This window comes from Erythranthe guttata, chromosome 14 (assembly GCF_056151865.1).
Source record: "Erythranthe guttata isolate IM_541 chromosome 14, IM_541, whole genome shotgun sequence".
Lineage (NCBI taxonomy): Eukaryota > Viridiplantae > Streptophyta > Magnoliopsida > Lamiales > Phrymaceae > Erythranthe > Erythranthe guttata.
The window spans coordinates 18,430,738-18,455,189 of NC_142546.1; the positions used below are offsets into that span (position 1 = coordinate 18,430,738).

At 32.6% G+C, this 24,452-nt stretch overlaps 2 protein-coding genes across 2 annotated transcripts; both read right to left on the bottom strand.

Annotated features, from left to right (window-relative positions):
• Positions 1-7,856: 7,856 nt before the first annotated feature.
• Positions 7,857-11,999, bottom strand: LOC105952575 (bidirectional sugar transporter SWEET16). The gene is made up of 6 exons (XM_088813320.1): positions 11,582-11,999; positions 11,450-11,486; positions 10,233-10,443; positions 9,077-9,238; positions 8,366-8,485; positions 7,857-8,274 (listed from the first exon to the last, which is right to left on the bottom strand). Exons 1-6 carry the CDS (start codon positions 11,613-11,615, stop codon positions 7,975-7,977), a joined length of 864 nt encoding a protein of 287 aa, XP_088669446.1. The 5' UTR covers positions 11,616-11,999; the 3' UTR covers positions 7,857-7,974.
• An 8,838-nt stretch (positions 12,000-20,837) lies between these two features.
• LOC105952546 (uncharacterized) lies at positions 20,838-23,498 on the bottom strand. The gene is made up of 2 exons (XM_012976110.2): positions 23,251-23,498; positions 20,838-21,972 (listed from the first exon to the last, which is right to left on the bottom strand). The coding sequence occupies exons 1-2, from the start codon at positions 23,339-23,341 to the stop codon at positions 21,128-21,130; spliced, it is 936 nt and encodes a 311-aa protein (XP_012831564.2). The 5' UTR covers positions 23,342-23,498; the 3' UTR covers positions 20,838-21,127.
• Positions 23,499-24,452: the final 954 nt, after the last annotated feature.

Below are 24,452 nucleotides of genomic sequence, written 5' to 3' on the forward strand. Positions count from 1 at the left end.
TGGCGGTCGGCGGAGATCGGCGAAGAGAGATGAAGAGACAGAGCGCGGTTGGGAAAGAGAGAAATAAGGGTTGAAATTGAGAACGTGCAAAATAAATACGGAATAAATATACTTAATTCCATTAATAATGTACGACCATATATACATAAGGGTATTATAGAAAAAAAAAACATAATAAAAAATAGGGGCAATTTGCTATAGGTCCCTCTATATTATAATTTATGTGTGTAAATCCAAGTCAAAATTTAATATTTTAATAAATTAATAATATTTATTATGGCAAAAATACCCTTAATTAAATCAAATCAAATCCCCAAAAATCTCTCTATCAAAACAAATTCCCAAACATATCTCTTTCAAATATTAACTAAAACAAATAAATTAATTCATAATGAAAATATACAATTTATTTTACAAACTCATACTCTTAAAACGCCACCGCAGCCCCACCACCGCCTATGATCCAGAAACTGCGACACCTATGACTCCGCGAACTGCAAATAGCAAACTAAAAATTAGATTTTATATTATTGAATTGCAAACAACAAAGCACCTATGATTTCGCCAAATGTAAACAGCAAACTGAAAAAACAAAATTCATAATTTGTATTACTGAATTACAAACAAAAAATTACCTATGACTTCGCCAAATGTAAACAGCAAACTGAAGAAAAACGTTCAACAAAACTTGCATTATTGAATTGCAAGCAATAAACTACCTATATGACTTGGCCAAATGCAAACAGCAAACTGAAAAAAAAAAAATCAGCATCATTAAAAACATTAACCAAAAAATTGTTTATGGAACAATTTGCAATTAAACAACAAAAACATTAAATAAAATGTTTGTAAAATGTAACTTAAGACATACCTTCAAATTGTAAACCAAATGAATCGAATCCCAACATCAAACGCAATTCTTCAAACAACAAACGAAGTTAAACCAACCTGAAAACGGAAATTGCTAACAACAAAAACGATGGGAAGGTTCTACGTACGGGAGACACAATGTGAATTTTGGCTATGATTTTGGTTTTCTGATTTTTTTTTTTGGGAGGGGATGTTTGTTGTCCTCTTTAATTATTTCACCAAGAAATCATCTCATAATCTAAAAAGATCCTTGTTTTTTCCTTCTCTAGAATATTTCTTCATTATAAAAAGAAAAAGAAAAAGAAAAAAAAAAAAGAGAAGTACGAGACACAGAGAGAAGCGTGAGAATGAAGATGCAGAAGAAGAGATAGACGAGGAATTAAATATAGGGGAGATTAACGTGAGATTGGAGAGATGATATATAAGATTTATTTTCTTATTAATTAATGGTATTTATATATATATACTAATTATTTTAATTTATTTATATTAATTTATTGGGTCAAAGGACCTATGCCTATATTCATTTAACAACTAGGATCTCTACCTATATAAGTCCAAAAAAAGGAGTGTCTAGCAAATTTCCCCTAAAAAATATTGTTTAAAATACATTTGGATTTATCGCAAAAAGGGGAATTATTTTGGATCTACACTAACTACAAAAAACATAAGGGGGTTTTCTCAAATAATCCCATGAGTTTAAGTTAGATTTTCCATTAAGATGTAAACAGATGATTTTTGTATTATTTATCCCCTACCTAAATTACAATTCCTTCATCTATGTGCCTTTTTTCTCCAATTTAACCATGTCACACAAAACTTTATTAAAATAGAATTCGGCATAAACAGTCATAGATTACCGTACACCGGGTGAAATACACCGGGTAGATCTTTACCATTCATATACACACAAACACACACACACCCACATTGGTATGTGTAGATCAACGGTAAAGATTCACCCGGTGTAACCTTCACCGGGTGTAGGATAGATAAAACGCAAAATTTTATGAATTTTGGCATTTATGTATTGAGATTTAGGGTACTTTTCAACTTAGACTTGCCAAAACGACGTGCAAATATATCTTTCATGAAAGAATTTTGTTTTAAAATTTGCCTATTTCAATCTAACTCTTTGTTTTGATGATCTGAAATAAAATAACATAGTGTATGTAATATAGATAGCAACATAAAGAGAGAATTAATAATGAAAGACATGCCGTGCACCTCGTGTTATAAATTAAATAGTCTTTATTGATCAAACAAAAGAGTCTTTTAAAAAATAATAGATGCGAAAGTTTCACCGGAAAAATCCATAGAATTAATATATAACTAGTTTTACACTCTTGCGATGCACGGTGAACACATATTTCTAATTAATGGTAAACACATATTTTAAATTGATGATTCAAAACACATGAGTTATATTTGTATATATTCAAGTCCATACAATCATGTTTTCTAAAAAAATAATAGAAAATTTAATAGGCTCTTTAATCACTTAGTACCATATATATTAACGACTTTTAGAGTATCATATGCCGTTGTTAGCACAACATATAACTGTGTAACGTCATCAGACTTATGTAGGAGAGTGTTTGGCTACAATATACAAAAAATCAATTTCCGAAAAAATCGATTTTTAGAGATATACACTATTCGAAAAGAAGTGAATGTACGATTGAACTATCTGATATTGGCCAGACTTAAGCCAGACTTAAGCCACTGGGTTGTTTCCCCTTCTTCCGCTTCACTTGCACGTCTTTGTTGTTCCCAAATAGATTCAATGTGGAACTTGCAAGTCTAAATGACGCCTTGAGACATAATTCTACATCCGATACTATGATACTATGATACTGAAAAAATGATAAAAAAATTACAAATGAGACATAAGCATGGTAGATATAGTTTGTGAGTAACAGGTTGACGGTGCCCAAAATATCCTACATAAGCACGTCCATATGTAAATTGGAAGAAAAGAAAAAAGGGAAATTCATTGGTCAAGTCCAATTTCATGCATATCAAAAGGCTCGTATGGTTCTGGCAGAGTTTACCATTCAGCACTTATAAATAGGTTGACAATTGACTTATTTTAATGGACGAATTTTGATTAATAAATTGAGATTATTCTATCTAGTTCTCTAAGAACTCTTCGATCATATCGGAGGATTCCGCGCGTTCACCCCGACTTATTAATCAATCTTTCGCAATTGATTGTTGGCGTCTTCACATACCAAGGCTTTGATACCAACTTGATACGAACTCTGTAGAACTTTTCGTAATTTAACCTAAGTTTAGAGAGATTTTCATAATTTACCCTAAACAATATGAAGAAGCTCCATAGTATAAATTGCGGTTCAAATTCAAAACACAAAACCGGACGTATGCAAGAAAAGCATTAATTGAAATTAATTAGGGCATAACAATTAGGTTTAAATATTAAAATCAAAACACATTAGTTATTGATTATTCCCTGTAATTTTTGACAAGAAAGATGAAAAAGAAAATATTAAATTTAATTTCAAGATACAGATTATATATATATATATATATATATATATATATATATATATATATATATATATATATATATATATATATATATATATATATATATATTTCCTCAACCAAATGAGGACCACTTTTGTTGATTTTTATGCATGAGTACAAGTAAGATAAGGATTTATTTTTCGAATAACGTAATTATGTTACAGATTTGATGAAATTGGATTGTTAAAAAAAATTACCAAGAAAAAGGTTACCAATTTTTTTGTGGATTACATAAATTGATATCATGAATCTTTATAATAAATGAATAATCCCAGCAAGATCGGTTGGCCCGCTTCCTCCTCCAACACTTGTGCACTGTTGCTACTCAGGTATCGGACATGAAAGTTTCCCGATTACCACTTAGCCTTCCCCTTCCTTTATTTTCTAATATGTTGGACCCATAGTTAAGTCAGCCTCCCCCGAATGTGTTGCGAATGCTAAGTGATGGAGAACTTGTAAATAACTTAAAAAAAGAGAGTTTTGTAGGAAAATACTTATATGGCTTACAATTGCTTGAATTTCTTCGATGGTTACAAATGATGTCGCTACTCCTATCAATACCAGGCCACCTTCACAATGAATGGTGGATATCTATTTGATTTGCAGACTAGGAGTTGTTCACTAGAACACTCCAAAGAATTCCTACAAAATATCTATAAAAGGAGAGTTCTAGAATCCTCTAAGAATCTTTGCGAAACCTATTTACATTTGGGTTACATTGAGCCTAACTCTTCTTGGACTAAGTCTTGGGATCTTTTATTGGACTTAACTCTTCATGGTTTGGAACTGAAAGAAAAGGAAAACGGAAATTCGTTGACCAAGTCAAATTTCATGTATCCCGAAAGTCCCGTATGATTATGATAGAGTTACGTTTATCATTCAACTTATAACTCTCTCATATGATGTCCAAATAAGGTGATTCAAATTGCCGAGGAAAGAAAACTGAAAGTTCAACAACTTTCATGTTTTGAGCGGAGAGCGATTCAAAGTGGAAAAGGGTCTTAATCGAGCTTGAAGTGCATGCACATGCACAACCCAATGTCTACGCGAGTTAAGAAGGCCGAAGGGTGGCCGAAAAGTCGACTTGAAGTTCAAGTTAGTTAATTTAGTTATGCACGTATTTATTTAGGATTAATTATGTTTTTATTATTTTAGGGTTCTTTATGGTTATGATTTGTTTATTTATTAGTTTACTTATTATAGTTTAGGCATGAGTCATTTTCCTTGTTAAAAATAAGTTATTTTAGCACTTATAAATAGGTTGTCAATTTGGCTTATTTTAATGGACGAATTTTGATTAATAGATTGAGATTATTCTCTCTAGTTCTTTAAGAAATCTTCGAGCATATCGGAGGATTCCGTGCGTTCACCCCGACTAATCAATCAATCTTTCGCAATTGATTGTGGTGTCTTCACATACCAAGGTTCTTGGGTAAAGTATTTGAGCCTCGTAACAAGTTATGCGGTGTCCGTATCAGTTGGTATCAAAGCCAACATTAAATAACCAAGACAGTTGACTTTACCAAACTTCATAAGAAACGTGGGAATGTTAGGAGTAGACCAAATAGATCCGGTTACAACACAAAATCAAATTTAACCAAAAAAAACAAAACCTCTTTCTCTCCCTCCTTTTTTTTTCTTATAAATGCGTAACTGCAAAACAAAAATTACATAATGCATGATGAAATAAACGCGAGTGAAAGAGAAAAAAAGTGAAGGGGATGCATGCAATTGTATGGGATATATCTTCACATTAACAATAAACGCAATCCCTGAAAACCCAACTTCCAAAGCAGCCAAAATATTTATTAATCCCAATTCAAACACAAAGATTGTTCTTATTTGGTAGCATACACAAACGTCCAATAGTAGCTGTTTCCCAAGAATAAGAGTTCTTTTTTTAAGTATGTACGATCTTTATTATAAAGAAAATAAAGAGAGACAAATAATATTGGTCGTGCAATGTGTAGTTCACTGGGTTTGTAATTGAACTGTGCAACGAGCTTTCGACCAAGAGACTCTGGAACCAGTTGGTTATGAGGGCACTAGGTTTGTAAAACAGCTTGACAGTCTTACTGACTCGACTCGACTAGGATTCGAACTTAACACTAGCCAATTTGAGATTAACTGATATATATATATATATATATATAAAACAATTCAAGAGTAGCTTTCTCTTACTGAAAGATGTAACTTTTTCCTATATAAACATCCAATCATAATAGGAATTTTCGGAAAAATAAATAAGTTGGAGCCCTTTTAGTAATTTTTTTGGGAATTGGTGAATTTTTTTACCCCACAAAGTTAAGAAGTACATGAAGTATCAAATTCACATTTGCCACAATCATGTGTTGTATGATTAATGCATGTCCTATATGAGATACAAAAACATATGAAGTCGTCTGGACATACACAGACTGTTGAAACAGTGCATGCAACTGTATCAGATTAAACAGCATAAATACCTAATGATTTTCGCAAGGAATCAAATCTCTGTGCATCATGGATTTTTGGAAAAGCATCACTTAATTCATTCCCTATTGCAACATAATCTATTGAAACAATTCCCTTTTCAGCCAAGTCACTCATGAAGCGATAACAAATATCAGTAAGCTTAGTTTTAGAATGGTGAATTAGATCTATAAATTTAATTTTCGTGCTCAAATTATTAAAATCCAGACTACCAAGTTTTCTATGCTCCAAACTAGCGTTGTCAACAGAACTGTTGGAACAGTTAGCACTAATATCACATGATTTTAAAGAAGTAATGGCAGAGAAATAGTTAAGATCAGATTTCTTTATCCCAGAACTTTTGTTAAGATTTAAACAAAAAACTAAATACTCCATCTTTCTCTTGACCCCGTCCTTGTGCAATAGTCAAAACTAGTGAATCCAATTATGCCAGCCTCCTCGCCACGCGGTTGAATTCCCTTCAACGATAAATCCCTTCAGTCAGCTGATCGGTTTCCTCCTAAGATCTTTTAAGCATCTCTCCCGAATTCCTTCAGTAAGCCGATCATCTCCTCCTAAGATCATTTAAGCCCCTCTCTCGAATAACCGATCTTCATTTTGCATACAATAAGAAAACTTTAATCTTGCTAAATAAACTTCACGTGCGGAGTAAAATAAAAAGAGAGAATAAATATTTTCTATATACAATTAATCTTGATAAAAGCTTGCAAAGATGGAGGCGCTTAAAGCTCTTATGCATTCCTTCGACAACTTCCTATACAAAAAATAAGAATCACATGAGGTCACAACTTACGTACAAAGAAGGAATGTGTGAAATATGGGAAACCCATGCATGTCTTATCAAAATCAAATTCTTATTAGCAATTGAATATAATTTAATTTGCACAAAAGAATCCGTAAATAGATACATGCTTTCTAAAGACGTCTTCCAAGACTTGGTGGAGTCGTGGAGAACACTTATGTAGTGCCTTCTTTAATAGTATTTATACTAACTAAAAATAGGTTCCCATGAAAAAAATAAACGTGATTCAAGAAAAGTAGTGAAAACAAATATACTGCACGGACTCCAATACTTACGGGATTTATCTTCACATTAATGATTAACGCAATCCCTAAAATTCAGACCTCCAAAGCTACCAACGAATTTATTAATCCTAACTCAAACACATATACTTTGCCTAAGTCAGTAGCTTACACACACTTCTAGAGGTAGCTCTTTCCACATGAAAAACATTTGTAATAGTAGGTAAGTGTTTGGTCATGAATATAAAGAAAAAGTAAGATTGATTCATTGTTATGGTCATGCATGGTGCAGCGCACTTGGCTTTCTAATTAATCCATGCAACGAGTTTTCAACCAAATGACTCCACCATCAATTGGTTTTAGGGCACTAGGTGTAGAACACTCTACAAGCTTAGTTACTCGACTCAACTAGGCTTCGAACTTAACGGTATAGTTTGTGTGAATCTAGTTTTAAGAACAAAATAGAGAAAAAGATAGCCATAACAAACATTCCTTAATAGGCTATTTATAAGATTTGTAATAGGGGTGTAAACGAGCCGAGCTCGCCTTATTTCGCGAGTTCGAGCTCGAGCTCGAGCTCGTTGTGTTTCTAAAGAGCTCGAGCTCGTATACCAAACGAGCCCAAGCTCGAGCTCGAGCTCGGCACAACCAAATTTTCATTCAATTAGAAAAGTAATATTATTTTTTTTATTTATTATTAATAATATCCATTATTATATGATATTAACATGCATTAAAAAATATAATAAAAGGTAAAGCTCGCGAGCTGTCGAACAACTGAAATGAAGCTCGAGCTCGGCTCGTTGAAAAGCTCGGGCTCACTAGCTCGAGCTCGAGTACGAAGTTTTTTCGAGCAAGCTCCAGAAGCTCGCGAGCCGGCTCGACTCATTTACACCCCTATTTGTAACCCTTAATTACAATGGGCGCTCCCAAATTCGAGATTGAGAATAACCATCAATATAATTAGTAATTTGATTATTCCAACTAAATTTAGTATTGTACATGTAACGATTGTCTAAGGAATTTTAGGCAAGCCCAAAAAAGCCTTAACGGCTCTCTCTAAAACCCTTTTTCAATATCTTTCTCATTTAATTTGTCCAACTCAAATGGGCTTAGAGAAATTGTCTTGACAATCTTTTGGTTGTACTCCCGAGCAAAAGATGGTATGGGGAGGCTATTCCCTTTGTAGAGACTTGTACTTGTCATATTTGTTGAGTCTTCTTCATTAAAATCTTGCATTTTGAAGAGGTGGGCCGACCCTTCTTCTTCCATTTTCTCCTCACAATTAGACTCATTTTTGTACATCATATACAATATCAATTGGGCTGACCCTAACAACAATCCAATCCCATTTGGTACCTTCACATAAAAAAAATATTAGCAAAATAAATTAATGTGGAATTTAAGAAGAAAAAATTAAGGGGAAAATTTGTAGTTAGATAAAATTTACCCCAATGTAGTAATCTTTAATAAGTACGGCGTAGGCAGACCACACCGCCCCGTTCAGGAATTGGAAAAACGATAGGAAGAACGGCATATACTTTACGCTTTTCATCTTAATCACCGTTCTCTATCAACAAAAATAGCTACATTTATTTAGAAAAGGAAATACGAAAAATGGGATAGATGAATTCAATAATGCATTTTAATTCAACGATTAGGATTTTATAAAAGAATTATGAACATAATTTTTTTTTAAATATTACTCCATAATAAGTGAATTGTGTAAAAGAAAAACAAAATGTTGTTTTAAATCGCGAAAAAAAAAAAATATCTTCGTGTTATTAATAGTTGCAAAACATTTCCCTATAATGCACTGTTTTAGCACACAACTCACTAAATGGTATATCTTGAAAAGAATGTTCGCTAAAAATATTGTACTAATAAAAATCACACTAGAAGTTCTGCAAGAATTAAATTAAACACAGAGGCGCGAATCCGTTAAATCCTGAAATATTAAATCCGTCACAAAACTCAATTTAAAAAAAAAAACATTCATATGTATTAATTTCAAAATTACTTTGCGAAAAATTAAACGATAATGTGAAATTCTTGTATCGAAATAAAACTAGTTAAAACTAATTTATTTCATGATGTGATTAATGAAATGAAATATTGATATAAATTGATGATGAGGGTGCATGAGAGTAAAGGTGTGTACCATGGCAGAGAGAGGAGCAGCGTACATGCCAATAGTTATGACAGCACATAAAACTCCAACAAGTGTAAGGCGGATACCACCTCGTAAACCCACCATTGTCACAATTATTACACCACCAAGAAAACCAACATTCACTATTCCCACTAACTTCACTGATTTTACCTACATCCACACACAAGTATATATTTCCCAATTTAGACTTCAATAATTGAACCGGGGAAAAAGATAAACTTCCAAGTATATATGCAATTCAATTAGGCCTCGTTTGCTTATCTATATATTGGATTATTTTAGATTAAATTTCCACCTGATTGATTAATTATTTATAATGAATCCACATATCTTGTATTATATGTGGATTCATTATAAAGTCTTTATTTAACAAAATTAAGTTATTCTTGTAAGGATGAAATTGTATTAATCAAAGGCGGAGGGGTGCTACTAGTTTAACAAAATAGTAGCGTGTGATTCTGGGATTTCATTTTAATAGTGGACTTGAACAATTTTGAATTTTACCAACCAAACTGCATCTTATTAACTTCTACAAGATAGTCAATCCAACCTAATACTATAGAAAGCAAACGAGGCCATAGGAAATATAATTATAATTTACCGTTTCTAGCAATTAACATTAACTTTTTCGACTTATTGTGAACAATTTAAAGATCGTAAGTTGAAAAATAAATTCCAAAACATTGTGCCGTAATGAATCATGTCAAAGGTTCTTTATTCTCGCGAATGGGTACAACAATGGTAGTGTAATACTCTTTGTTTCAAAATAAGTGTCATTCAGGATTAATGCACACCTATTTTAAAAACTATTAGATACTCTTGATTTTAGGAAAAAACAATTTGTATTTCACAAAATTACCCCTTCTGTGACTTTAAACCTCTCTTTATCACTTTATTATAATGGTAGGATAAAATTGAACCAAAAAAGTGTCATATCTTTAAACACTAAAGCGACACTTAATATGAAAAAAAAAAAAAAAAAAAAAACTAATTATGGCAAAACCTTTATAATTGCAAATTTTAAATTTATATATTTGAATTGAGTTATTGAGAGTATTAAATTAACAATTAGTTAAATTGTATACTTAGACAATTATATTAAAAAAAAAAAAAAAAAAGATAAGATGAATGTATGGTGGCTGACCTTGGTGTGTTTGGGGGAATAAAAGAGAAAGAGAACAACATAGAGAAGGTGCAAAGCAGCTCCAACACCATTGACAGTTACAACTAACAAACCATCTGTCTTTAAAACTCCGTAAAACGTCCACAAACTTGTGCTCAACAATGTTGTTATATAAGGCACTCCTTTGTAATTCTCTGTCGATTTCTTTTTCACCACCTGCTTGAATGTATTTCTACCAATATATATATATATATATATATATGATATGGGATTAGCACAATTCTATGTCGATTTCTGTTTTTGCCATAATACATCAATTATTAGGGATATTCTGGTAATTACGACCACCCTTCAACTGTATTATATATTTTCTTATTAAAAAAAATCTCTCATTTAGTAGGTAAATTTAACACAATAAGAGTGCAAATATAAGACAATACATAGTTGATTGTAATTGTCCAAACAGGAGGGAGTTTTTCGTAATTTAGACTTATCTTAGGGTGTTGGCCGTAATTTTCCACATTTTTTTTTCTGCAGTGGTACCATCTTAAGAAGAATCCTAAGAGAGGAAAGGTAACCTTACATAGCGCAATAATAGATGCCGTGATCAAGTACTTATGGCTCAGTTGGAACTAATATTAAACAAATTGATTGCAATAACTACCAGCTAAATAGTTGTATAATTAGTTTTTTTTTTTTTTTTCTTTTCTTTTTAAATTTTAATTATACAGAAATTTATAATTAAATATCAGATGTTATGAGCAAATAAAACGTGTATAATATTCAATCAAGTCCAACGTGGTGGCTCTTGCCTCTTACAATTCACAAACTGGTTTAAGAAAGAATTAACAAGAAAACTCACTTGAGCTTTTGGTTCTCATTTTCTTTTTTCTTTGCTAATAAATGAGAAGCCACAAATATTATCCTCTCTCATAAAATTCCTCCCTATTTTACTCATCACGAAACTCGGCCTCTTCTTCCTATAGTTAACGGCGTTAATTATCGGAGGGCAAAAATGGAATTTCGTGCGAGAAAGTTACTTTAATAAAATCAACAAAGAATCTTGGGTGGATTACAAAAGGAACCCTGTATTATTTCAAGTAGTCAAAAAGTTCCCCATATTTTTAATAATAGCAAAATTAAATTGGTCTTGCTATATATTTATATTTAACAACGACTCTTAAATACTGAGTTTTATGGGTGGTTTTGCTATTAAAAAATATAAATTCCATACTTACATTGGAGAGGCGAACATAAGTATAGAAATCACATTTCCTGCAGCAATAGGACGACTCATTTTTAATTGTTCTCTAAATTAATCAAAGTTTAACAATACAATAAATAAAAAAAAAATCATGACATATGATTACCGATAATTCCAATGATGAAGCTCAAGCTAGCCATTGAGAATATGAGAAGAGAAGAAATATATGTTATATATATCTAATTTTATTATAGAGTTATTTATATGAGGAAAAAAGGAGAAAAAAGCATGTAAATAATTGATAGGTGTGGTATGTGGTGGTAGCCTAAAGAAAAGTTGGCACTGCTTTAACTGATTTTGTACTCATTTATAGATATCGAGATCCCGTTATCTTCAGCTCAATGTTGCCACGTTCACATTATCTAGTAAATCATTTTGTCTTTCCGATTACGTTTTCGATCACACATACTTTGTGACTGTGAACGTTTTTTTTTTTTTTTTTCTAAAAAAGAAAAAGAGAAGCATGGCACTTCAATAAACGTGTCTCGACTCATTGTCGTGAATGCTTTATCGTTTAGGTATGTGTCGATGCACTTCGATACACTGTTCCAATATAAATGCACGATGATGATTAATGCTGAAAATCGGGCGGAACGGATTATAATAATAGCCTCCTTGACAAATTTTATTGGCTCCAATTTCGGAAAGATTGAAGTATTTCGGAAATTTTCGGTAATTTTATCAAATTTACAATTTTTGGATATTTGCGGATTTATGTTTCGGTAATATTACTGTCTCGCATCTAATATGTTCAGTTAAGGCATCCTGGGTCATTTGAGTCGATTGGGTATATGTCGAAAATCGAATTAAAAATTGAATTTATTATAATAGGGAAGTTCATTCACAGAGTTTTGTCAAATAACCCATTTATTTTATCCCCTTAAGTTTTGTCAAATAACCCATTTATTTTATCCCCTTAGGCCCCGTTTGGTTGCCAAGATAAGCCATGATTAACTAAATAGTTGAACTTAATTTGATGTTTGATATCCTCAATAAATTGTCGGGTCGACCCGCCAAAATTATATAACCATGGCTTATCTTGGCTTATCTTGCCTTCTAATAAGTTTTTTTTTTTTTTTTTTTTTTTTTTTTTTTTTTTTTTTTTTTGACGTTTCAAGCTCCAATAAAAATATTATTACCATAAAAAGAATTTTTTTTTTAAGGAATAACCAAATTTTATAATTTTTCTATTAAGTTTTCACCGATACTTCAAATTGATTAACTATTGAATTATAAATCTTTGTCTCTACAACTTAAAACAACCAACAATTTTTAAAATTATTTAGACTGAGTATATAATTTAATATAAGTGATATTTGTATCCAAAATTCTTTATTATTGCATGTACGTGAAAACCCCTCAATGTGCCCAAAATATTATGTCCAAATGTTCGCCACATCCAACACTTCAATTCCCCGAAAAATGCATCCAAGCAAGCTACCCGAATTCCTCTAGAAACAGAAAACAACAACGGTTGTTTTAAGATCCTAACAGTATTGAGAGAATACCGATTATGATCTTCACCATTAAAAACGTATAATAAAAATTGAGGTCGATCCGACGGTTAGGTATTGCGGGATGACATCTGTACGAGAACTATTACTTCTCCAAAAAATTGTACGAAACCCAACCCAACACTAATCACTGTAATTATAATATCGTAAAGTTTATCTAATGATGGAATTGTGATGGTAGAACTATTGAATATAACCAAAGTAATGAACCAAACGACAATTGTCCAAGTAATCACAAATTCGATTTCAAATCAAAGTTGCACATTAGATTTTCATTTTCTTTTTCTTTTTCATGTCTCTCAAGGAAAATAACAAGATAGTAATAATTATATATTAATATACCTAAAAAATTGGCTCATGAGGTAAAATTGATTTTTGTTTAAAATATCCACAAAGAAGTTGTATGTAAATATTGCCCCAATCAATATTTGTTGGACCATCTGATGCAATAAGGACATTCATACTAGGGGTGGTAAACGAGCCGAGCCGACTCGTAAGCTCGACGAGCCGGCTCGTAAAAAACTCGAACTCGGACTCGAGGTTTTCGAGCTCGAGCTCGAGCTCGCGAGCTCGAGCTCGCGAGCTCGAGCTTCCTGGCGAGCCGAGCTCGAGCCGGATTTTAGTTGTTCATCAGCTCGCGAGCCGGCTCGCGAGCCGGATTAATTATTTTTTTTTATTTTTTATATGTTATTTTTATTTAAATAATGTATAATAATATAAAATATTATAGAAATAAATACAAATATTAAAAAAAATACATAATCACAATTTAGTTTTTATTTTGTATTTTTTAAAAATAATTTTTAATATTATAATAATAATTAAAATAATAATTAAAAAATAATTAAAAAATATTTAAAAAAAAAAAAAAAAAAAAAATTGGGCTCGAGCTCGAGCTCGAGCTCGACAAAATTAACACGAGCTCGAGCTCGAGCCAAAAAAAGAAGAACTCGACGAGCTCGAGCTCGACAAAATAGACTCGAGCTCGAGCTCGAGCCAGCCAAAAGAGGCGAGCTCGGCTCGTTCACACCCCTAATTCATACTTTATATAAGACAAAGGCGGGTAGAATCCCATGTGGTTTGCTATTTGAAAATGAGATTTAGGGAATGGTAGCTTTCAAACTTTTGGAAGAAGCTTCAATGTGAAATAAAATTCGAGTTTATTATCAAAAAAAAAAAAAAAAAAAACGAGACACGCAAGTGAACGAAATTCTCTATAGTAGATACTGTCGGTTGGATCTTCCATGAATATTTTCGTGTTACTTCGATGTACACTGCTTTTTCCTTTTTTAGCAAAGGGGTTTGCATAATTATATTATAGAGATGCTAATTTATTATTAATAGATATTTTATCAATATTGTTTTTGTGCTCGATTTTTTTTCTAGTGAATACCTATCGCCATTTTCAACCCCATTACGTTCTCTTACTGGAATTACGAGCACTGCACTCCCGACTTTTATGTTTCAACTACATTTCACTCCCCACTCTTAATAAAATGTTCACAATATATTTCGCTTTAATTCAAATTATATCAACCCTTCTTTTTCTTTAAAAAAAATCGTTTTTCTACCCAAAACAACATTTTTTTCGACAAATGTTTTTGCAACCATTTTTTCGGCAAAAAGACTTCCCGACCTTCTTATTTCCTTCTTTTTTTATTTTTTTTTATAATTTTTTTGTCCGCCAAAATATTTTTTCTCCATTAGCTACCATCAATTTTAAGCTCTTTAATACAAGAACACAAAACTAACAACTTGAATGGATTCTTAGAGTGCAATAATAGCCACAATTGTACTAACCCATCTCGTACTTTTGGGTCCATCAGCGAGCATTTTGCTCGTACTCTGCCATTTTCGTCTTGTACATATGTGTTATTTCCGGCACCAGAGGATAATCGAGATTTGGATCAGTCAAAATAAAATAAATCGAGAGCAACATCTAAAAGTAGGGGTAGGAAAAAAATCCCAATTACCGAGTACTGCGACATACAACTGAAGATTGCCTAAAAAAATACCAAAGTACTGGTTATCATTTCATTCGGTGCGATATTGGTACCGTATCGCATATGGTTGGTACAGTAATGGTATTGCATTCTCAATACCATAGTAATACTGTACCGTACCATGTGATGGGATTCGTTTGGCCACCATAGAAACGTGCTCTATCTCTTGAACTTTTATGTGTATTTATATGCTTGTATTCTTCGGTTCTTGTGTGTGTGGGGTGCGTGTGTTTCTCTATCACCTATTTTTTCTGCCTCCTTTTCACATAGTCTATTCCTCTCTTTTATCCTCTTCATTCAGCCTTGGAACGCGTGCCATGGAGATAAGGAGACAGATGGGCCAGGAAGTTAATGGGCCGGTGGATTGATGGACTTGAGAGAGAGAAGAGGGGCTAATCTTGGGCCTATTCCGAGAAGAGAGGGGTTTATGGTAGGCTTTTAGGACTGGGGAAATCTGCCCCGATCATCTACTCCCCTCAATTCGTCATGAGGAGTGCGGAGCAACTAGTCGTGGCGAACTACTCTCTCGAGATGCGGTTGACGAGGTGAAGAGGCGCGAAGTAACTAGTCACCTCGAGTTTGGTTTTCTCTCTTTTTCTTTTGGAACGAGATGTCGTTCTTCGCTCTATGAACAAATTACCGGTTACTTTAGTTCTTTCCTAATGCCATGTTTTTCTTTTCACTCTGTATTTTACGATGTACCCTCCTTTTTTGGATGTGAGATACCTCGTTTTACTCCTCTTTTGGACGCGAGATACATCGTCTTACTTCGGATGCGAGATACCTCGTCTTACTCATCTTTCGGATGTGAGATACATCGTCTTACTTCGGATGCGAGATACCTCGTCTTACTTCAGATGCGAGATACCTCGTCTTACTCGTCTTACGGATGTGAGATACCTCGTCTTACTCCTCTTTCGGATGTGAGATACCTCGTCTTACTTCGGATGCGAGATACCTCGTCTTACTCATCTTTCGGATGTAAGATACCTCGTCTTACTTCGGATGCGAGATACCTCGTCTTACTTCGGATGTGAGATACCTCGTCTTACTCATCTTTTGGATGTGAGATACCTCGTCTTACTTCGAATGCGAGATACCTCGTCTTACTTCGGATGCGAGATGCCACATCTTACTCATCTTTCGGATGTGAGATACCCCGTCTTACTCCTCTTTCGGATGCGAGATACCTCGTCTTACTTCGGATGCGAGATACCTCGTCTTACTCATCTTTCGGATGTGAGATACCTCGTCTTACTCCTCTTTTGGATGCGAGATACCTCGTCTTACTTCGGATGCGAGATACCTCGTCTTACTCATCTTTCGGATGTGAGATACCTCGTCTTACTCCTCTTTCGGATGCGAGATACCTCATGGTGCGACAGGGTCCGGGCACAACGGGGCTCTCACTCTCCCCGGCGCCCCTTTCCAGGGGACTTGATAATAATGCCAGTAGAAGACACACATATTTCCTATATCGTTTTGATGACAAATTCAATAAACCCTATGGTCTTCCAACGAAAAGCCCCAAAGAACCGCACGGCAAACAAAGTCAATTAAGCAAAACCCCAAAATTATTTGACCAAATTTCACCAAACAATAGCAGACAAGGAAAAAATCGGAAATATGCGATAAAAGAGAAAAGACAGTTTAAATTCTGAGAAACTTCCCTTTGTTCAGATTTCTTTCTGTCGAGTCAAATCTACTCACGTCTTAACCTCAATATTTCCCACAGACGGCGCCATTTGACGGGGTTCGTTTGGTCACCATAGAAACGTGCTCTATCTCTTGAACTTTTATGTGTATTTATATGCTTGTATTCTTCGGTTTTTGTGTGTGTGGGGGTGCGTGTGTTTTTTTCTCTATCACCTTTTTTTTTCCGCCTCCTTTTCACATAGCCTCCTCCTCTCTTTTATCCTCTCCATTCAGCCTTGAAATGCGTGCCATGGAGATAAAGAGAGAGATGGGCCAGGAAGTTAATGGACCGGTGGATTGATGGACTTGAGAGAGAGAAGAGGGGCTGATCTTGGGCCTATTCCGAAAAGAGAGGGGTTTATAGTGGGCTTTTAGCACTGGGGAAAACAGCCCCGATCACATGCCTACTATTCTAGAATATTTTATAATTGTTATTTTTATAATTTTTCATTATTTTCTATAACATAATATTTATCAATTTATTCAAAAAATTATTTCAAATACTTTATTTTATTACGTGTAAGTTTCTTAAGGCTAACATATATTATATTTATTATTATACAAAGAATTATAAATTACTTAAATACATATATACTGTGATTTTCATGAATGAGCTAATTTTATTTCAGAATTTGCCCAGTGCGTTGCACGACGAATAATAATAAAATTTTAAAATAAACACATGTAAATATATGTTAAAAAAAAAAATATGACCAAAATTAATAAATGTCATGTGCAAAACCAATATAATAGAAAAAATAAAATGTAAAAATTTCACTAATTGCAATTATAATGTATATATCTATTTTAGACATAAAATTTAGTAGACATATGTCTATATACTGAAATGAGAAGAGCGACAAACTTACTATTCTTTGCGGCGAATTTTAACAATAGACGTTGATCTACAGTAGGAAAATGCAATATATATAGGGCTGAAAGTCGGAAGGATCGGATCGGAATTAGCCTTTTCGGAATATTTCCAAAAAATTTCGGAAGTACAAAATCAATTCCAATTCCAATTCCAAAATTTTCGGAATCTAAAAATTCATTCCAATTCCAAAAGGCCCGGAAATTTCGGAATTTCGGAAATTTTTCGGAAATGACATAAGTATTAAAATTTCGAAACTTCGCTGAAAATTTCATAATTTGCTAAAAATAAAAATTATGAGTTGTGAATTGTGATTTTTGACTTATGGCAGAAATTATGACTCTTTGACTTTGCACAAGAAATAATAAACGTAAAACTAGGGTTTAACATAAAATAAACTAGGGTTTTTTTAGGTGACATGGCCCATAAAGAATAAATACAACTAAATAATTTAAAATAAGTATATATATATATATATATATATATATATATATATATATATATATATATATATTACTCAAAGATGTATTTTTTGGAAAAAAATCGGATTTTTTCGGAAAAAAATCGGATTTTTTTCGGAATTAATTTCGGAAATAATCGGATCGGAAATCGGAAATTCCAATTTTTTTTTATATAATTCCAATTCCAATCCAAAAAAATCGGAAAAAATCGGAAATCGGAATTTCGGAAATCGGAATGAAAAAAATTGTTCCAAAATCGGAACTTTTCGGATCGGAACCGGCGGAAATCGGAATTTCCGTTCCAACTTGCACCCCTAAATATATATGAAGATAACATTTTAGATAAATTATGAAGACAAAATAAATATTTGTTAAATGCAAATATCGTATAAAGCAATTAATGGATTTGTAAGAGAACGATGTTGGATATAACATTTCGATAATTAGTCAAACTTATATTTATGGATATAATAGTAAAAATGTAAATGAATATGAATTTGCTATATGCATCTCAGAATTCGCATCGACTTTTAGTCGCCAACTTCTCAAGAACTATTTGAGAATTCTGAGATGTAGAAATTCCGTGAGAAATTTCAGGCAACCGTGAAAGTGGCGAAGAAATATAAAGAAGAGAAAATCCAGTTATTTGAGTGGAAACGTGAGAGTTAATTATTTCAGATGTAGAAACATGGGAATTTATTAGAACGTGCGAGAAGTTACGGAACTGAACTACATACAATCACCTTAAACTGAAACGGCCGTTTGAAGCTTTCGAGAAGAAAAAAAGAATGGAGCGAAGAAGAATGGGAAGGCAGTTTCAAAATCGTGGGAATTTTTTTTATTTATTATTTTTTTTACGGTTTTTACGTGCTAAATTAACAGTGATGAAAAATCACTTACCTAAATATGTACTTATAAAACAGAAGAATAATTATAGGATTGAATGACATTTTGTTTTTCAAAAATGCCCCTAGGGTTACAAAGATTTCAAAAAATGGGTCTAGGATTTCGAGGCAAACCTTTCTTATATATATAAAAATATATTAATAGTTCATATTTGGGCTTAATAGCCTCATAGGTCGGATCTTTTGGGGTTTGGGTTTGGTGAGTCTAGGCCCATTTACTTTTTAATTTGGGCCCATGACAAATTAACCCAGATCAATATGAAACAGAAGTTGTTGTCGTATTTTCTGTTATGGAAGGCTCGGCCGATTTACAAGAGAAAATATTTCATTAGAGTTTCTTAAGTTTCCAAATTTTGAAATTCAGTCATTTAATTAATTTAAGAATTTATTCAATTATATTTCAATATTGTGTAAAATTCAGCTACTGAAGTGTATTTTTTTGTCAATATTGTAGGACATTATACAAGGTAATTATGTAAGAAGTAATTATCGTTCCAAAGTTCCATCAATTATTAACTTTATTATGATTACATAACATTATCAAAATATAATTTAAAATGTTTCTACTAGAGTGAAATTATTTTGTTCAAAGGTCCTAAAATTGTTATTAATTAACTTCTAATTAAAAGTTTTTAAATTTACTTTTGATTAATTCAATCTAAAAAATACTTATTAAAATTAAATATTTCCTTCAAATGAAAACCATCTTAATTAATTTAGATCAGGGTAACTAATTTTATTATCTCGTGCAACGCACAGGTTATAATTACTAGTACTTATCAAAATTTAGTATAAATTTATCGAAATTCACCATAAAATTAATATAGTCTAATATAAAATTAACGTAATCCACTTTTACAAAACTTTGGTTGTCAACATCATCTAATATAGATAAACAAATCTGCGGTATCAAAAGAAACCAATGTGTTTTGAGAGGAGAAAAATAAATCGTTTTACAATAATAACAAAATCACTACTATTGTTTTTTTAAGGCACCAACAAACATCGGCACCACTAACAGTAGTAGACCTACCCGAGCATTACCCAACTTAATCACCCTTGCTGCCATCGCTTCGCATGCTCAAAAATCTAAAACGAAGAAAAGAAGACAACAATGTGTCAATTTAATTCATTCAAAAAATTTAATTTTGAAAGCAAATATCTAAATTCATTACAAGCCCATCAAAAACCACTGTTGTCTTGTACCGATTGATCACTATTGTTTTATTAAGGCACCAACAAACATCGGCACCACTAACAGTAGTAGACCTACCCGAGCATTACCCAACTTAATCACTCTTGCTGCCATCGCTTCGCATGCTCAAAAATCTAAAACAAAGAAAAGAAGACAACAATGTGTCAATTTAATTCATTCAAAAAAATTAATTTTGAAAGCAAATATCTAAATCCATTACAAGCCCATCAAAAACCACTGTTGTCTTGTACCGATTGATCACTAACTTTCTTGTAGATCGATCCGTGGGCTTGAAATTAGGGTTTTGCACGGGTCACCTTGTATTACACGATTTTCGTGTTCTTCTTGCTTTTTCTACAAGGCTTGATCTTTTTTTTCTCGCTTTTCGTGTCCTTTGCTCCGTATTCTTCCTCTTTTAGCCCTCTACGCCGTTTAACCACTATAATGTAATATTGCCACAAAAATATGTAAAAGATGCAAAATGTACGAATATAATTCTTAATGCAATATTAACTCAAATGCGAGTAATTGACATAAAAATTATTTCTAAATGCTTTATTCTTGGCTTAAATGGATGCTAATACGTATAAACTGTGGCCACATAATTGGTTACAAAACTAAGTGTACATGTAAATTAAAAAACAGATGAATTACATGCAGCAAGATAAGAGAAGATAGGATAAACTTTTAAGTGACTCAGACAATTAACAAAGGCAAATTTAACAAAATGAACTCAATTAACAATTCCAATATAGAAGATTTTTTAAGTTTTCTGAACAAATTACAAATCCCAATCTTTATTCCATACCAAACATGCATTGCCAATGATGTTTTGAAAATCCAAACTTTCCATGACAAGAAAAAAAAGAAAAAAAAAAAATTAACAAACCATCAAATTCCGAGACCAATTTACGGAATGATACATCACACACAAGATAAATAAAAGCAGAAAATAAACGTGCTGCTGCGGCTATACCATGTCAAGCGGTTATGGTGATATAGCCCGTTTCAAATGCACAATTGCCTTATGGACTCTCTTTTATCTTCACACAGGCTCAAGATTTCTTTATCTTTCTCGTTCAACTTTCTTTCCAATTCTTTGATCTTCTCATTCCTCTCACGTATCAGTTTCTCGAGGTTTCTCATTGGATCAATTCCCGACGTGTCATATACCTTTTCACAAGTTTCCGTTTCCAGTATCTGCTGAGCGTCTTTACTATAAGCATCAATAGTACCGGATAACATAGTAATCCTCTCTTCAAGCAACTTTTGTTCTTGTCTCAACTTGTCCACTCTCTTCACTTTACTCTCTTCCTTCACGCCTAATAGTTGTTCCGTGATTCGCAGTTTCTGACTTATTTGTGGTTGCTTACCCTGTGAAGTTGATTTCATCATATCTAATTCTGTCAGGAGTTCCTCTTTATCTTCTTCCAACCGATGAATTACCACATTTTGTGCATCAATTTGTTCTTGGAAGTATTCCGACATCTCATCTATCTTCTTTCGTGATAATTCGAGACTCTCCTCAGTGACTCGTTTTTCATCCTCGACGGCAGCCAATTTTTGTTTCAAGTCAGCCACCTCCGAAAGTGCAGTCTCTAACTCTTGTTTTAAGACAACTTTACCATTATGTTTGCCTCTTCTCATCGGAGAATCATCGGTATCAGAGCCTGAAGAGTCTGAGTGTCCATGAGCTTTCTTCCTTAACTCTTCAACGAGATGAGTATAACGTGCGTAAAGAGATTGGTAGCATCTGTGAAACTCATGGATAAGATCTGCCACTGCCCCTTTGCTATAATTACCATCCCCCTCTTTAAGAAGATTTAAAGCCCTCTTCACTTTGCCATCAATATCTACATTTATAATAAGTCAACATACATGACAACTTCGAATTAGAAAGGTGATTAGTATGAAACTAGCGAATTTTCTTGAAACATATAATGGAAAATATAGGAATTCTCAAAACCTAAACAATCTAAACATGCTTGTTAGCATTAATGAATGTCGAAATAGATCATCCATTTTCTTTTTTTTTTTTTTTTTTTTTTTAATGACTTTACAAAATTGATCTACTAGTATGCTAACCACATTTTTAAATATGACATGGTGGTTAATTTTATTGCCAATTAATTTATTCGTTACTTCAGTGCGTATTGACTCTAGATATCGTGAAGATAATATCTTCGCTGATTTTTTTTAGAATATATTCACAATCTAGATTAAAAAGGACATACATATCATGGAGAAAAAAAAAAACTAGAGCATAATATTTTGGATATATATCTTGATTAGAGTAAAAGGAATAACTTGGAGTTACTATTTTAATTTGTTATGATACTAACAGATTTTGTACATGTTGAGCTGCCTACCAAAATAAATGGTTCATCAAAGTTTATATATGAGATTTATTCTTACCTTTTAGTATAACTTACTAGATATCTAAATCCATAGATACTTTTTCAGTTCTCATGCTTTACTAGTTATCCTAAAACCATTATATTCTTAAAATACATTCAACAAACATAACTCCCAAAACTTTCTTTTCTTCTTATCTTTTCGAATTTTTGGGTTCCGTTCTACTTTATGAAAAAACAAGTCCTAATTGTTTTATGCCCATCCTATAACAAAATACAAGACTCGCTACTGGCCATAACCACGAAACCATCAAGACCATTCGTGGTGAAACATACATTATGATCATGTGCAAAACCTCAAGATCAGTGATCCGATAATTATGGGGTTAAAGAAAATATTGCCGTATGTAATATCATTTATATGACGAGGACGGAGAGAAGTAATAAGGAACAAATGTATCACTGAAACAAACAATACTCCGTCCGTTCCATAATTTCTGTCACTTTTAAGAATTTTTTTACTCCATATTATTTGTCACTTTAGAATTCCAAAACTACATTAATTACATATTTTTAAATTATGCCCTTGTTAACTCGTCAACATTCTTTCATCATTAATTAATAAATAAGGGTATTTTGGTCTAACAATATTTATTTTCCTAAAATCAAGACATATTTATTGAGTTTCTTAAGATCTGTGCAGATGTGAAAAACGACTATTATATATTTAGGAACAGAGGGAGTATATATGAAGGTACTAGTGTTTTTAAAACGTACCTGTGTTGTCTCCGTTGAGTTCATTGGCTTTGTCGGGATCAATGTAGTCGCCGATAAAGGCTTTAAACTTGTGCCACCTATGCTTAGGCATTCCTTATTTGTTTGATTGCTATGTCTTAGAACAAGGTTTTCTTGAATCTTGATATATTCGAGAATGAACCCTTTGCTTCTGTGGAACCAACAAATGCTTTTGATTCCATACAAATAATGTGTTCGGAGAGTTGCTTTTTATTATTGGAATAACCAACTACCTAGTTGACATTCCAAATATTAACTTATTTGATATCGTAAGGTGATCAATCACCACAACGTTCACTCAATTAGGGCAGAGTTGAAGTTTGACAATTATTAGTTACCTATTTTTTATTTTATTTTTTTTGGGGAAATTATTTAAGAAAAAATTACGAAAACCCCCTGAACTTAGGCTAAATAACAAAAAACACCCTACCTATTCGTAATCACCAAAAAACCCCCGAGTTTTGTTTTTCGTCTTACACCAACCCCTTACAGTGTGACTTTTCACGATTTTTTTTTTATTCCAGGGAATAAAATTTACACAATTTAAGATATTTTCTTTTATTTCTCACATATTTAACAGAAGGTATAGTATTGTACACATTTTCTGTTAAAAAAATCGATCAACGATTAATTAGAGAGGGTTTTTGGTAATTATGAATATGTGGGGGTGGTTTTTATTATTTAGCCTAAGTTCAAGGGGGGTTTTTGTAATTTACCCATTATTTAATGTATATTGCTAGACTTGTGATTTAATCTAGCTGGTCAACTAGAATTGTGGCCAACTATAAACATGCATAATACTGGCCACATTTCATTTATTTATTTATTATTATTATTTTTTTAGTTTTATTTTATTTTTTGTCTTAATAACATTATAACTAATTGCTATTGCAATAGAGTGCACGAATCATCACCAACAAAGACCAAATTCGAAACTAGAAAAGTACAAGTGGGATTAAAGGTTTAACAATATAATAAATACCCAGAATAAAAAAAAAAACAAACTAATATAATTGTTTGTCTGATGCAAAAGCCAAAGGTTGTGCGTAAAACGATAGGGAGAGCTAATTGGACTAGCCGTTTCATTATATATGCGTCAATGCTTCACTTTTCGTTAACTTCATTCTATAGAAAAAGACAGTTTGTTTTTCTTATTTAGTTCACCACATAAATATTTCTCGGAT